Below are 17642 nucleotides of genomic sequence, written 5' to 3'. Positions count from 1 at the left end.
AAATTACCCGACAGAACTTACCCATCTGATACACGTTTCTTCAACAACTAATTTGATGTGAAGTTAAAATTATTTCTATAAAGTTTGTGGAACTCTCTATACTCACTTATATTATATTTTTGCTCTCTACGTCAGTTAAGTAATCTACCAATAAAAATGATTATCTTATTGGTACATTTCAAAATCTTAGTGGAACACTCGTTCTCACTCTATCTCTATATATTGATGTGTATACAGAGCGAAATAAAGTGAGAGGGTGTGAATATCCAAAAAAATGGTCTCTTTTAAAATAATTATTGGTAAAAGCATTGAAATAGATAAAACTCACATATTTTTAATCGTTAAAGATTACAAAATACAAAGAAAACCACACACATAAACTTAACATCACAAATAAATACAAATACAAACAGATTCTTTGCTAATATAAATATAAAAGGATATTTAATCAAATTCAAATACCCAATTCGCTTTGCACCTCCAAAATGGTCATAGCAGACTTTTGAAGTTGTTGAGATTCATCTTCGGTTAGATGCAAACTCGTCACTCCCATCACTCCGCTCCTTCCCAACTGTGTCGGCAAGCTAAGGAACACCTCGCCCCCATTGATGCCATAGAACCCTTTAGCTAGTACTGAAACAGGATGCACCTTGCGTTGGTCCCTTAATATGGTCCGAGCTAGGTTAGAAACCGAGTAACCAATGGCCCATGATGTATAACCCTTTAAACCAATCACTTCATATGCACCTTGGACGACTTCTTTGTGTATGTTCTCGAGTGTTTGCTTCTCATAGGCGATTTGTTGTCTATCTAGAAAGCTAAGTATCGGCACTCCACCAACGCTTATGCTTGACCATAGTGCTACAGAAGAGTCTCCGTGCTCTCCCATGATATATGCCTTGAGTAAAAAGTTAGATAAAAGATTAATAACTAGTAAGTGACATGTTTACAAAATATTATTGGAATGTACGTTACAGATAATCTGTCCATTTCTTTTTATTCTTATTTTCTAATTTTGTTTAAATTTCTGACCAGTTTCTAACAAAACTCTGACGAGAACTAGGGTTAAGTTTTCGGCAGTTTTCTAGTAGTGTATGTAAGGACTCGTAAAACTTCAAACTAACCTGCACATCATGGGCATTGACATCAAGATGATCCGCAATGAGAAACCGAAAGCGTGAAGAATCCAGATTAGTACCTGACCCGATAACCCGGTTAGCTGGAAGCCCAGATAATTTCCATGCAACATACGTCAAAATATCCACCGGGTTAGACACTATCATCATAACAGTCTCCGGAGACCCGGCTGACAATGGAGGAATTATCTTGGAGAACAAACTCACATTCCTCTGCAACAAATTCAGCCTAGACTCCCCGGGTAACTGGCGGGCACCCGCGGTTACAATCACAAGATCAGAACCAACAGTGCATGAGTGATCAACGGATGCAGAGATAGTGGTACGTGGGAGGAATGCAGCGGCGTGCTGGAGGTCAAGCATCTCACCACGGAGCTTGTCGGGGTTAACGTCGACGAGAGCGATCTCGTCTGCGAGATCTTGTGTCAGAATGGTTTGGGCAATGGCCATACCGACATTTCCTACGCCAATGACGGAGATTTTGGTGTTGCGGGTGGTGGGTGGTGGTGGTAATGCACCATGGATGGGCTTGAAGAAGGACTGAGCTATGTTTAATCCATCTGGACCAAGAGCTAAAGATGAAGCACTAATTTTCTGCATTTTCTTTGATGTGTTATACTCCAAAAAGATGTTTGAAATATGGATTGTGATGGAATTGATGGAGATGTGGGAGTTGGTATTTATACTAACAAAGGTCATTATTTTATTAATATAGTATTTAGAGAAGATCCATGATAGATTCAAGATCCATTTGATATCAAAACCGCTGCTTATCTAAAGTAGGATATGTGAGTTTTATATTAACTAAATGAGTATTGATAAGCTAAGTAGATAAAGCAGCATGATTAAATTTTCTTTTATGGTTTTGAAACCATGGGTAGATTATTATAAAAAATAGTCTTATATAAGTAGCAGCATATATAACATATATGACCACGTACATAATATAATATGTAAGCCTGGAAACAAATGCCTCAATATCGAAAGTCATTCTGTAATCAGACAATAGCCATTAACACCCACTCACTCCCGTACACACAATATAAATTTAATTTTCTTTTTAAGTAATAAACAAGAGATGAATTGTACGTACTGTTACATAAATTATTACACACACCACATACTGTAACGTTTTATTGGATTATATGTGTTTTTATAGATAATAGCATATGATTTGAGAGGTGATTAGTACATCTATAATTTATTTGTATCTATTAATTTTTATCTTCAAAATACATATCATGCATGTGATAAAGTATAAATACATAGTCTCCTAAAAATAGAAAGTCAGGGTACTTCGATTGAACTCATTCAAAAGGCATTAGAACCGTCTTGTCGAACTCTATTATAAGAGATTTTAAGTTTTCGTTTTTTGTGTTTGGATTTTTAGTTAGGATTATTGTGTATTTATATTTAGCCCTGTGTCTTTTCTCTATTTGCGTTATTGTGTCTTTTTTGCATTCTATTATGTCTTTTTTTGACATTGTGTTATATTTGTTGGCATTGTATTATATTTTACGATACATTATATTTTTGTACCCTTCACAAATTTAAGAGAATTTGAAGGATAACTTATCTTGTGTTCTATATATGCCTCTTCAACTTGTTTTTCCTATAACCTGTTTAACAATGCAATCATAAATAACACTAAATAATATGTATGTTTAAATATTTAGTATTAATTCAGTTATTGATACCTATTATTTAATTATAGACAGTTGTATCATTAACCAGATAAATTTAATATGAAGTTAATTTTGAATAGTTATAATTTTCGATTTTCCTTATTAGTCTCGAAATATAAATTTGTATCATGGATTGTTTTTGTCAAATAATAAAAAAGATCTGAAACATAAGTTTTAGTTCTTATTTTTATATATATTTATAGACTTAACTATATTTATAATTACAATTTAAGAAAATTTAATTGTACTAAAATGATATTAAAAAGACTAAGTACACTTTAATTAAATTAACATTTATTGATGACAAAAAATAATACCCAATCGATCAAAAAAGGTTTTAAAAATTAACTTCACAGAATTTATAAATGATACATCAAACTTATTTTTTAATTAATCAAAAAAGGTTTTAAAAATTAACTTGATAGAATTTATAAATCTCACATCAAACTTCATTTTTAAAAGACATATTTTAAGACCCTAATCATGATTTGACCCAAAACGACGCAACGGAAAATGAACCGCAAAATTTCTTTCTTTTAACTACTCTAACATACTTGAATACCGTTTAGGTCAACCTTTTTAACAAAAATACATCATTCATCATTTATTTAATGTAACTATGTTAACAAATAATTACAAACAACGTGACCGCTTTCCCGTACAATCCATGATCTTCAACTCGACCCTCGTTCACTTGTCCATCATGAATATCTGACTAATCTGCGATCACTATATATAACCAACATGTTAGTACATAGTAACATCATATATAATTCAATACATATACTTAAAAGGCTATATCACATTCTAACTACGTAAGGTATTCCATTGAAACATCCTCTCAATTTTATTTACTCGAGTCCGACATCGATTCCTCGAGAGTCCGGCGTTCCCATTCCTGCACTCCATTTCATTCTCAATAGTAACATGGTTAGGAATACGTAATCTCAAACATACTGAAAACCCACATCTTCACATATACGTATACCAGTGATCTACAATCATTAGATTACAACACTTGTATACACTTTCATATATCTAAGTACATTCATACGTATCCCATTCATATGTGAATACATACAAGTTCACACTACTTACACACGCTACAGTTCCATATCTACATACATACATACATACAAGTCACATTCACTTATTCGTAAGTGGAGCCTTACCTACAAACATATCAACACAAATCAATGTAATAGCAATTAAACATAACCGACTAACTTCCAACAAACATGATGAACATTGCATTAACATAATGAACATTTCAGTAACATGATGAGCATTCCATTAACATGATGAACATTCCAGTAACATGATGAACATTACATTAACCTGATGAATATTTCAGTAAAATGATGAAGATTTTAGTAACATGATGAACATTCCATTAACATGATGAACATTTCAGTAAAATGATGAACATTCCATTAACATGATGAACATTACATTAACCTGATGAACATTTCTGTAAAATGATGAACATTTTAGTAACATGATGAACATTCCATTAACATGATGAACATTCCAGTAACATGATGAACATTTCAGTAAAATGATGAACATTCCATTAATATGATGAACACTTCAGTAACATGATGAACATTCCATTAACATGATGAACATTTCAGTAACATGATAAACATTCCATTAACATGATGAACATTTTAGTAACATGATGAACATTCCATTAACATGATGAATATTTCAGTAAAATGATGAACATTTTAGTAACATGATGAACATTCCATTAACATAATGAACTATCAACCTAATTTGCATTAAGGATAGACGAAGTTCATATGAACTTACCTTGGTACTTACCCTTACCCGTAACTTCTTACATGGTTCTCTATATACAACATACCAAACTTCATTTATAAATAAGAAGTGATTCCGGAAATCACTTACCTTAAGTGTCCGTATTCGCATCCGTTTCCTCGCCTCCTTTTGACCTGTTAGCCTTCCATGCTTCCATCCATCTTGACATGATTCCTATACTTTCATGTCATCGCATTCACATTCTTGTTAGCATACATGATTGTACATATTAACGATCATATCAAATTCATGTTTCACATTTGACTTTCATTAGTCAATTCTAACAAGCATAAGGCATATTTCCACAAGTCAATCTTTTCAAACTCATATAATTCATCACGTCATCACATATAACACATATGGATATAACATGCATCATATGACTTTCTATAACATTACAATTGTGACAAAAAGTCTAACATTGCTACTCATGCACAGTTGACTTTCAGAAAGTCAACGATTTATCATATGAACTTTCGACTTAACCTCATACATCCATGTCATTATAGTAGATTATACTAATGACACTACATACATTTCATACTCACGATGCAATAAGCATACAACGACATGATCATCTAGTTATATGTACACACCAAATATATTCAATTCCGTTCATTCTAGTAACATAATTCTACAACTAACACCATGACCTATGCTTAACAACCCTACATCATTCTAACTTCAACATGTTCTAATGATCTCATATGCTTCACATTTAGTGTACTTTTACTTATCAATTCTGATTAAGCAATTATTCAAACATGTAGTAACCATCATACCACTCCAACATAGAGTACAATATTCTAATGCATACTTTTACCAAATAACATGGCCAACCAAATCCTACATGAATTCCATCTAAAAATAGTTCTCTCATGTTTATTTATCATCAAATACATCATATCCCCATATTATACGATTTCATCCATTACTTGCATACCATTTCATCTATTAATCTCACCTAGGCATTTCATCAAACACTTGGGGTGCATACCACAATTTATGCATAATGTACAAGTGTTTCATGATTTACTTCCTACTTCATGTTTTCATTCATCAATTAACACAAAACATCAACAAATTCATATCACATTCAATCTACCTAACAAGAATGCATTACATACAACATAGCACAACAAGATTTGAACAAGGATTGGACATGGGTGACACACCCATGTCGCCATCTTCACCACTAGAAGTGGTTTTCACCTCCAAACATCAAATTACTCCAAACCGTTCATAACCCAAGACCTATATGGTGATTCTAACACCTCCTCATACTTAATTTCATACTACTTGATGGTTTGATCATAACTCACTTCTTTAAAAAATCACCAAATCAAAATTTATAACTTACCACATGTTCATTAGCATGAGATGGTAAGGATTCTTCATTCATGCATTGATTTCGCTTCAAATCCTTCTTAAATTTCTAGATTTTAGAGTGTTTGGGAGAACCTTTTCTTTGTTCTCCTTTGGTGTCGACACACACACACATATAAGCACACACTAACCACTGAAGTTTTCTATTTAATAGAAACTACAACCTATTTTCCCACTTTTACTCCTTCTTGTTTACTATTTGGTCACAATTGGCATTAAGTTTTATTCCTTACTTGTTTGACTAACTATTTAACTAAGTTAAATAGCTTAGTTATTTTATTTAATACTAATACATAAGGAAACCTACTAGTGGATTAAAATTCAAATTTTGGGGCGTTACACATATTTTGACAATGTTATATATTAACAATTAACATATTAGAATATATAATAAACAGGTTTATTAAAGGGTCGTATTATTCGCACATCTGAATTCTTAAATTCACACCTTCAGTACGGGTCGTATAGGCCTATACAGGTCGTATTACTTTTTTAATTTCCAATAAAGACTAATGTGTTAGATTTTGTCTATTTGACTGGACCTATACGGGTCGTATAGGTCTATACGGGTGGTATTGGTTGAGTTTATTTTTTACAATTTTTTATACATTTGGTTATGGTTTTAACAGAGTTTTCTAAAAAATATTCATTTTTTAAATAAAAACTTCCTTAATTTTTTTTTAAGAATACCATGTACAATGTAGTATAGTATAGGTGAGGTTAGGGGTGTGCAAAAAACCGAATTAACCGAAGCATAACCGAATTAACCGACAAACCGAACCGAAAAAACCAAACCAAATAAAAAATCGGTGGGTCGGTTAATGGTTTTTTTGAAAACCGAAAGTAGCGGGTCGGTTATGGTTATCATTTCTTCTATACCCACCGTAACCGAACCGAACCGACATGTAATAAAATTTGTAGGATTTATGATTATTAACCATATTTTTAATATTTGATGTTTTTCATTGAAGATTTTTAGTATTTATGGGTTTTCCATATCGTTTTGTGGTTTTGGTTGGATGTTTATTTGAATTTATGGAATGTATCATATCACTTTATTTCAATATTCAGTAATAATTGGTATTATTATTATAGATTATATATATTTTTTAATACTATGTAATATACTAATATATACAGATATGCAATAACAATTTATTCCATGTTAAAAAAAATTACGCTATATTTACCTAAGCTAAATACACGGTTAACAACCCATAACCGACCCGCTATAACCATCAAACCGAATTACCATAACCACCATAACCGATCGGTTATGGTTATGGTTATACATTAATGACATCACGGTTATGGTTATGGTTATGGTTTTAGGTCAAAACCGGCCCAAACCGACCTATGCACACCCCTAGGTGAGGTATAGGTCTCGTATGAGCATATATAGGTGTAGTAACCGGATACTACGCCATAATATGCAATAACACGACACGTATAGACAATCTACACCCTAATATGACACTTGCAGACAATAAACATGACAATACCAAACGTCACTGATACGACCAGTACGGACAATATATGCCACAATATGGAACATATTGACAATATACGTTATAATATGACATTTAACGACAAAATAAGCCAAGTAATGATATCGTACGACGCGTATACATACAACACGACACATTAGAGTATAAGTGGATTCCAAACAAAATTACACGTAATCATAGAACACGATACCACACGGAACCGAACGTCACTGGAAATGACATGTATAGAAGGTATACTTCATAAAACGACACGTAATGATAAAAATACATCAAAATACGGCTCGTATACGCACCAAAACGGCAAAAACCCAAAATCTAATTTTTTTAACTTAACCCCTATACGATCGTATAGGTCAAAACCGGGTCGTATAGTATACGAATAGTATAAGTGTATACGATCTGTATAGACCCCCTGATTTATCAATTAACCCCTTGGTTTTATTGAGAATGCAGGGGGGGGTCTATACGGATCATATTAGCCTATACGATCCGTATTAGCCTACTATACATCCGGGTTTTGCCCTATACGATCGTATAAGGGTTAAGTAAAAAAACTGATTTTGGGTTTTTGTCGTTTCGGTGCGTATACGGGGCCGTATTTTGATGTATACAAGGTATACTTCATAACACGACACGTAATGATAAAATACATGTATAGCTTAGCGTAGCGTAGTGTGGGTCCCTATACGGATCGTCAGACTACGATGATTTCTTGTTTCGGATGCCTTAACGAGTGCGGAATCCAAGTTACAGCACAACCGAGCGAGAAGTATAATCAATACGCAAAGATACAATTATTAACGGTTCCGTATATTGATTTCAACAGAGTTTAGGTACAAAATACAACCATATAATAGCTCTGATAGCTCTCTCTCTCTCTCTCTCTCTCTCTCTCTTACAGACTGAGTCCTAACCTGCTGTATTTATAGGCGATACAGCAGGTGAACACACGAAACAGAGACACATCACACGAAACACTATGCGAAACAATACTATCAGACATGAAGTACTTCTTTTGTGACACACGAACCATATTTGTTTCTTGACATTTCGTGTCACAATATGTTTCGTGTGCAAACATATATAATTCATATGTTTCGTGTACCATGCACTTTATACATATATTTCGTGTGTGATCATATGTACTCCATACTAGCATGACATCATCATCATGATGTCTTTCTCGTTTCCACTACAAAAAAATGAGTGTTACGGACTGAAAAATCAGTATCTGGTACATCAAAATCAGTTCCTAATGGTTATCGGGGACTGATTTGCTAGTCCCCAGCCAGTCGCGGATACCTAGTACTAGATAGTGCTTTTGGTAACTGTAAATCAGTCCCAATTGTATGAAAACAATAGAGACTAGCGATCAGTCTTTGATACACAAAAATTCAGTCATCAAATTGTCCTCTAGTACCACATCATTTCAGTCCTCGATTCATTTCTTCAGTGACTGCAAATTAGTCTCAGATACTATGATATTCAGTCTCTATTGTATTACTTTAGGGACTGAAAATCAGTCTTTTAAACATGTTTATAGTTCTTAATGCATTTCGTTAGGTTTGAGATTCCGTATCATACCAGTCTCTAATAAGATGTTTTAAAAGAATGAAAATTAGTCTCAATTACCACGCAATTTCAGTCCTTAATGTAACACCCCCAAAATACCACCTGCGGGAACCCCGCGAGGCGTGTTACACATCAGAGTCTGAGCCACCAATCACGTTGAACCAATGATAAATATTTAAATAAAACATGTCATTAATTGCCAAGATTAATTGTCAAACAAAATATTGATTCACAAAGAGTTATATAGCGGAAGCATATGATAAGTCGTTTAGCAATTATTTCATAATAAAACTCAAAACCAATGTATCAATTATAAGTAATCCAATAGCTTCGATCCATGACCACTCCAGCACTTCCAGATAGCAAGTCCATGTTCCAAGATTAACGACCTACAAGCATGCAAACAAGTGTGTCAGACTACGCTGGTGAGTTCAAGGTTTCGTTAACGTGTTGTATTACCAGATATATGTTAATGCGATTTAATGTTGTGATACGATGTTGCTCATGTTAGTTACCCTAGGGAATACGCCCTTACGTAACCGAGGAGTGTGCCTCTTAGCAACCCACTATGTTGTACACGCTAGTTACCCTAGGGAAAACGCCCTTACGTAACCGAGGAGTGTGCCTCTTAACAACCATAGTGAAACCCAGATAATTAGTTCACCCCGTCCCTACGGCCCGGTGTGAGGTTTCCCACCTAATAGCGCTATCAACTAATTACCCCCATTGCCCTCCAGGCAAAACACCAAAACCAATTAAGTTGTTTACCCAATGTTTCCCTTCCAAATGTTTACCAGTTGTCCCAAACCACCGGGACGCATGCTTGAGAAAATGCAATGAACTCACCTGGGATTGCTCGGCAGGTTATACCAAAGTTACTTGAATTAAGAATGGTCAATCACGTCCTAACAGGATTATCATATAAGTCAGGTTTGGTTCAGGTAAAGCACGTATGTTTCACACAAGTTATCACGTTACAAACACGTATAGGTCATGGCAACACTTTAACAATCAAACAATGTGCGATTAGATAGGCCCACTGGTAATCGGCCCAACATGTTGTGCGATCAGCACAACCTTGTGCGATCCACAGCATGTTGTGCGATCCCTATACTTCGGCCCAAATAACAATAACAGGTTCAATTAACATATCGGCCCAATAACGAATGAACGAATAACAATCTTGTGCGGCTGGGTGGGTTGTGCGATGTGACTTGGGCTTGTCCGGCCCAATCCGACTAACTACACCTTGTGCGATCTGCTTTATTACCCAGCCCAAGATTTCTCACCCGGCCCAACAGCTAAAGAGTTCACATACGGACCTCAGCCCAACAAACAAACAAAACAGAGTTACTAGTGCGGCCCAATAGAGCATGTGCGATCCAAGGGACTTGTGCGATGGATATCATCTTGTGTGATTAACTTTGTGTGTCCGGCTTGTGCGAGTAGCTTGTACGTTTGGATCAGATCTTGAATGATCTGATCTTGTGCGATTGGGCCATTTGTGTGATAGGAGGCCTTGTGCGATCGGCCTTATCATTCCGGAAATCATGCTAGTTAGTTACAATCCATTTAGTAGTTTCCAAGTTTTACCAACTCAATTAACAGTTTCTATTCTTGTAATTATCGATCAAACAAGCCAATCCATCATAAATTCATATGAACCCTAATCTTGTTCAAGCATAACAACAACTTATCAAATCACATGATTCTGTCCGATTATACAATATACCACCGATTACATGCATTCAATCTTAACAAGTAATCCGAAAACAGAATATGGCAACCGATTAATCATCTAATCGGTTCTGGTTCTATATCATGTAATCTTATACACAAGAACATAATCAATCAAATTAAAAACCCTAAATCATCATGCAAGACTATCATAGTACACACATCAACACGTAATCTATAACTCAAACACGCAAACAATCATAAGCACACTAACCGGTTAATGATGGCAAGAGGGTGATCCGAACAAAGAATGTTCCTTGTTTGTCTTGTGCCGTCGAGTTTGAGTGAGAGAAGAGGGAGCTAGGGTTTTGAGTGTGTGTGAGGTAAATTGTAACGAATGAGGTGTATATCCCACCATCTAATTCGTATAAGTGTAGTGGGCCGAAGCCCTTCATGGGTTGTCTATGTGTTTCGGTTTCAAAAGAGAGTGGGCCAAGAGTGTCATGAGTCGGCCCATTAGCTTGTGCGATTGGCTATGTGTTGTGCGGTTCGGATTAAATAGATATATACATATTCACATAATACATATTCACATAACATGTCATAATGTCATACATTCGATAGTTCAATCAAGTTCACATACGTTGCATACAGTACAAAGACGGGTTTGAAATACGAGTTGTCATAGTATCCCCAACTAAAAAGAAATTTCGTCCCGAAATTTGGTACGCACTCACTGAGAAAGCTGGATAGGTTAAAGCTAGGTAAGTTATATCGTCTGCTGGTTTTCCTGGGGTGTCACATCCTCCCCAACTTGAATGGGAATTTCGTCCCGAAATTCACTAGTTGCATCAACAGTAGGTTCACTAGGTTTGGACTGGTCTTCGGGGAACAAATGTGGATACTTAAGTTTCATCTGGTCCTCGCGTTCCCACGTGAACTCTGGACCACGTCTTGAGTTCCAACGAACTCTCACAATCGGTATACGGCTGTGTTTCCGAACTTTAACTTCCCGATCCATAATCTCAATTGGTTCTTCGACAAACTGCAATTTGTCATCTATCTTGAGCTCTTGAAATGGTACAACTAGTGTTTCATCAACCAAACACTTCTTTAGCTGCGATACGTGAAACACATCATGGACATTACCCAACTCAGCAGGTAATTCCAACCTGTAGGCCACCTTTCCAATTCGTTCCAGGATTTTGAACGGTCCCACATAACGAGGGTTTAGTTTGCCGCGTTTCCCAAAACGCACCACACCCTTCCAGGGTGAAACCTTTAACATCACGCGGTCATTGATTTCAAATTCTAGCGGTTTACTACGCTTGTCAGCGTAGCTTTTCTGACGATCGCGAGCTGCGGCCATACGGTTTCGGATCTGCACAATGCTCTCTGATGCCTCAAGTACAAACTCAGGGCCTGTGATCTGACTATCACCCACCTCGTGCCAACAGAGAGGTGAACGGCATTTCCGTCCGTACAGTGCTTCGAACGGAGCTGCCTTAATGCTTGAGTGGTAGCTGTTGTTGTAGGAGAATTCTATCAACGGTAGGTGCTTCTCCCATCCTTTTCCAAAGTCGAGTACGCATGCCCGAAGCATATCTTCAAGTGTCTGGATGGTGCGCTCGCTTTGGCCATCTGTCTGCGGGTGATAAGCGGTACTCATGTCGAGTTGGGAACCGAACGATTTGTGCATTGACTGCCATAACTCTGAAGTGAAACGCGGATCTCGGTCTGAAATGATAGAAGTTGGCACCCCGTGCCTAGAAACCACTTCCTTAAGGTAGATTGCTGCCAGTTGAGAAAACTTGTCTGTTTCCTTGATTGCTAAGAAGTGTGCTGACTTCGTGAGGCGGTCAACAATCACCCAAATGGTATCGTTCCCAGCCTGAGTTCTAGGTAATCCTGTCACAAAATCCATGGCGATCTGTTCCCACTTCCATGTGGGTATCTCTGGTTGCTGCAGTAGACCTGAGGGCTTTTGATGTTCTGCTTTGACTTTGGCACAAGTTAAACATTTGCTGACGTAGGTTGCTATGTGAGCTTTCATGCTAGGCCACCAGTAGGTAGTTTTGAAGTCGTGGTACATCTTATCTGATCCAGGATGTACAGAGTAGCGTGATTTATGTGCCTCTTCCATTACAAGTTCTCGTAAGTTGCCAAAGAGTGGGACCCAAATGCGTCCAGTTACGTAGTAAGCACCGTCTCCCTTTCGTTCTAGTCGTTGCCTCGAGCCACGTAAAGCTTCAGCTCGAACGTTCTCTGGTTTCAACGCTTCTAACTGAGCGTCTTGTATCTGGGAAGGAAGGTTGGACTGGATCGTGAGTTGCAATGCTCGCACACGCCTAGGTGCATTATCCTTTCTGCTGAGGGCGTCAGCTACAACGTTCGCCTTGCCCGGATGATACTTGATGGCACATTCATAATCGTTCAATAATTCCACCCATCGTCGCTGTCGCATATTCAATTCTTTCTGGTCGAAGATGTGCTGGAGACTCCTATGGTCGGTGTAGATGGTGCATTTGGTACCGTACAGATAGTGCCTCCAAATCTTCAACGCAAATACCACCGCTCCTAACTCCAAGTCGTGTGTCGTGTAGTTCTTTTCGTGCACCTTCAGCTGACGAGAAGCATAAGCTATCACCTTTTCGCGTTGCATCAACACGCAACCGAGACCCTGAATTGACGCGTCACAATATACCACAAAATCTTCGGTGCCCTCTGGCAAAGACAAGATTGGTGCACTGCAAAGTCTCTGTTTCAGAACTTGGAAAGCCTCTTCCTGCTTCGTTCCCCAAGAGTACGTCGTGTTCTTCTGTGTTAGCGAGGTGAGAGGTTGCGCGATTTTCGAGAAATCTTTAATGAACCTTCGATAATACCCTGCGAGACCAAGAAATTGGCGCACCTCAGACGGAGTCTTTGGTGCCGCCCAATTCTTAACTGCATCCACCTTCGCAGGATCCACATGTATCCCTTTCTCGTTAACAACGTGCCCAAGGAAGTGCACTTCTCGAATCCAAAAGTCGCACTTAGAAAATTTCGCATACAACTGTTCCCTTCTCAAAAGTTCCAAGATGAGACGTAGGTGACGCTCGTGATCTTCCTTGTTCTTGGAATAAACCAATATGTCGTCAATAAACACTATAACAAATTCGTCGAGATATGGCTTACATACGCGGTTCATGAGGTCCATGAAAACCGCTGGTGCATTGGTCAATCCAAACGGCATGACCAAAAACTCATAGTGTCCGTAGCGCGTTCGAAAAGCCGTCTTGGGAACATCCTCTTCCCTAACCCTTACCTGGTGATACCCCGATCTTAAGTCGATCTTGGAATAGAAGCTTGACCCTTGCAGCTGGTCAAACAAGTCGTCGATGCGTGGTAATGGATAGCGGTTCTTAATGGTCACCTTGTTGAGTTCTCAATAGTCGATACACATACGGAATGACCCGTCTTTCTTCTTTACGAACAGGACTGGGGCTCCCCAAGGCGAAGAACTGGGTCGAATGAAACCCCTATCCAACAACTCCTGTAGCTGATTAGACAACTCCTGTAACTCTCCAGGTGCTAACCGGTAAGGAGCTCGAGCAATTGGAGCCGCCCCCGGTGCAAGATCAATCTGAAATTCTACTTGACGGTGAGGAGGTAACGCTGGTAGCTCCTCTGGAAATACATCAGCAAATTCTCGCACCACTGGTAGATCCTCAATCTTACTCTCTTCAGACTGAGCGTGGGTAACTAACGCTAACATTGCTGGATACCCCTTTTGTAGATACTGCTGTGCACGCATGGCCGTGATAATCCCAACCATCGTCCCACTACGATGCCCTTGAACTAACAGTGACTCCCCATCAGGGAGAGGAATACGCACAACTTTCTCCTTACGCAAAATTTCTGCTTGGTGCTTAGACAACCAATCCATGCCTACCACTATGTCAAAACTACCGAGCGTAACGGGAAGGAGGTCAATGTCAAACACCTGACCCACGAGATCTAGTTTGCATCCAAAAAGGACATTCGAGGCTTCTATCGTTTTACCATCTGCTAGTTCTACTACTTGTTTAACTTCTAAAGGTGTTGGGGTTATCCCTAATCGTTGACTAAACTCTAGGGACACATAACTCCAATCGGCACCCGAATCAAATAATACAGAAGCAATACGATTGTTAACAGGAAACGTACCAGTTACAACTTTGCCGTCATTCCTGGCATCCCCTGCTCCAAGCTGGAACACTCTGCCGCGAGCACCATTTCCCCCATTGTTGCCCTTGTTGTTGTTGTTTCCAGCGTTGTTGTTATTCGGGCGGTTGTTGTTGTTAGCGTTCTGGTTTAACAGAGGGCAATCCCGCTTAAAGTGACCCTCATCCCCACACTGATAGCACCCCTTTCTGAAACCTTGGTTCTGCTGGGGTGGTTGCCCCTGTTGTCTCTAGTTTTGCTGGTTCTGTTGCTGCTGGTGTTTGGGTTGTGAGGTCCTACAATCCATGGCCTCATGGCCCGGCTTACCACACTTGTTACACGTCCGACCACACGGCCCCCAATGATGATAGCCACACTTGTTACACCGTGGCTTTCTCCCTGCATACGAACCCTGACTGTGGCCACTTCCCTGGCCTTGATTGACAGAAGACGACTGGCTGATGTTGCGGTTGCTATTGTCTGGCCTCTTCTGAGTCTGGCCAGCACTGGATGCTTTGTCATAATCACTCCACTTTCGCTTGTTATCATTAGCGGACGCAGTGGCAGTGGGTGTAGCAGCAGTAGTAGCCGAAATACGCGGGGGTAACGAATCGCTTTCCACCTCTTGGTCCACTATCTTATGAGTCAGACGAACGATCTGTGTCAAATCATTGAGATGGGCTGCAGTGACCAAGCTCTTCACACGCGGAGGCAACCCTTTGATGAATAACTCAATCCTCCGAGACATAGGCCGGGACAAGTTCGGGCACATGTCGGCCAGCTCATACGATCGCTTCACATACGCTTCGACTTCAGATCCAACCATCTTCAAGTCGTAGTACTCGTTTTCCAACTTTTGGACCTCATCCCGAGGACAGTACTCCTCCCTGATCAGTTCTTTAAAGTCTTCCCAGGTTGTGGCATTCGCTGCCTCGATGCCCAACAACTGTACCTGGGCGTTCCACCACGTTAGGGCACCATCCGCCAAGGTACCCGCATCATATTTCACCCTGTCCCCAGCGGGACAGTTACAGATAGCAAACACAGACTCTGCTTTCTCGAACCATCTCAGAAGTCCCACAGCCCCTTCTGTCACAGCCCCCGATCCCTAGTTCCCGGGAATGGGCGGCCGTGAGCCAGTTTTGGTGGTATCGTATTTATTTATCCAATTTGGCAGCGGAAATTTTCATCAGGACCGTAGTTAGGAAATATTAAATCAGAGTAAACCACCATGTTTTATAACATTAAACATATGGGTAAAACCCAAGTTTTCAATACACACTTTTCATAGGAGTACATCCTATTTATTTGAATAAAAATATCCATTTTATTATTAGGTAACTTTATTGCCACTTTTCCAAGCCTTTAGTGCTGTCCAGCTGGCTTTCACATTTTGTTACCTGAAACGCGTTTTAAAAATATTTTGTCAGTGGGAAATACTGGTGAGTGATTCCCAGTTTAATCAAGTTTAAGTAAAAACCAATTTGCAATATTGAGGGCACATCCGCAATTACATTTGTTTCCAAGACATCACAATTAACATCAGTGGTACGGTCATACTCAACTTATGGGATGTTACCACGCCAGTAACCAATGTTGTATACAAAACCCCAACATACCCACTATAATTGTATTCTTTACAAATACTCAATAACTGCTTTATATATATTTACTTAAGTGAGGTTTTGTAAAAACAATAAACAAAAAGGTTTACAAAAAGTGAATCAACTCACAAAAATGAGTTCATAAAAAGAAGGATCACTCACTTTGCTGTTTTAGGTTTTTCGTAAGGGTTTCCTGGAGATAATCTATAAATTACACAAAGGCACGTGTGTTAGTATAATAACCCATTTTAACATTAGTAATACCCTCCCCGAGACGGTATTCCAACGACTACGTCGGGCAGAACCACGACAGCCGTTACGGAACCCTAGATCAATCGGGCAGCGTATCTAATACGTCTCCAGGGGTTATAATACTTACATCGTAGCAGAACCTCGCTATTTTAGGGGGTATAATGCCCGGCTATAATAACTCCCTACAGAAATTGTGATTTGAGATTTAGAATGTGAACGACGGAAACTGAAAGCCCGTTGCCTTCTTATATAGGGCTGTAATTGGACTTCCTCGCGGCCCGCGTGACGTTAGGGCTGGGCCTACGCGGCCCGCGTCAATCCTGGTCAACGGACTAGCTTGTCCGGCTCACCCCCTAGACTCGCCACGATGATGACACGTGTCATCACCGGGCTGCGCCACTATCTTGGTCGCTCGCGGCCCGCATTAAGTTGGATACACCTTTACGCGGCCCGCTTGAACTTAAAAATCAAAGAATTCTGGTTATATCCTCGCACGGCCCGCGTTAAGTTGAGGTGAGGTCCCATGCGGCCCGCCTCAACTTATTATTTATTGTTTTTAATTTATTTTATATATTATATTCTATTTTGGGCTCGGTTTTCACATACGAGGTGCATATATTAATATATTTACAATATATTAGGGTGTCAGAAATATTATGAGGATGTCGGTTTTACCGAGGGTTGTTATATCCTCCCCACCTTGTTTTAGAGCTCGTCCTCGAGATCTACTGGAACAAGTGTGGATATTTCTTTTGCATTTCTGATTCCAGTTCCCACGTGTATTCAGGTCCTCTTTTGGAGTCCCATTTAACTTTG

General features: G+C 38.9%; 1 protein-coding gene and 1 long non-coding RNA gene across 2 annotated transcripts; both read right to left on the bottom strand.

The window, feature by feature from the left end:
- Window positions 1-432: 432 nt before the first annotated feature.
- Window positions 433-1801, bottom strand: LOC110922114 (L-lactate dehydrogenase B). Its single transcript, XM_022166444.2, has 2 exons — window positions 1125-1801; window positions 433-898 (listed from the first exon to the last, which is right to left on the bottom strand). The coding sequence occupies exons 1-2, from the start codon at window positions 1734-1736 to the stop codon at window positions 455-457; spliced, it is 1056 nt and encodes a 351-aa protein (XP_022022136.1). The 5' UTR covers window positions 1737-1801; the 3' UTR covers window positions 433-454.
- Window positions 1802-3372: 1571 nt separating this feature from the next.
- Window positions 3373-6128, bottom strand: LOC110923106. Its single transcript, XR_002583745.1, has 3 exons — window positions 6006-6128; window positions 4736-4824; window positions 3373-3550 (listed from the first exon to the last, which is right to left on the bottom strand). It is a non-coding gene; the product is annotated as an uncharacterized LOC110923106 (long non-coding RNA).
- Window positions 6129-17642: the final 11514 nt, after the last annotated feature.

The sequence above is a fragment of the Helianthus annuus genome, chromosome 17 (genome assembly GCF_002127325.2).
Source record: "Helianthus annuus cultivar XRQ/B chromosome 17, HanXRQr2.0-SUNRISE, whole genome shotgun sequence".
Lineage (NCBI taxonomy): Eukaryota > Viridiplantae > Streptophyta > Magnoliopsida > Asterales > Asteraceae > Helianthus > Helianthus annuus.
This window is presented reverse-complemented; position numbering and strand designations above follow the sequence as displayed.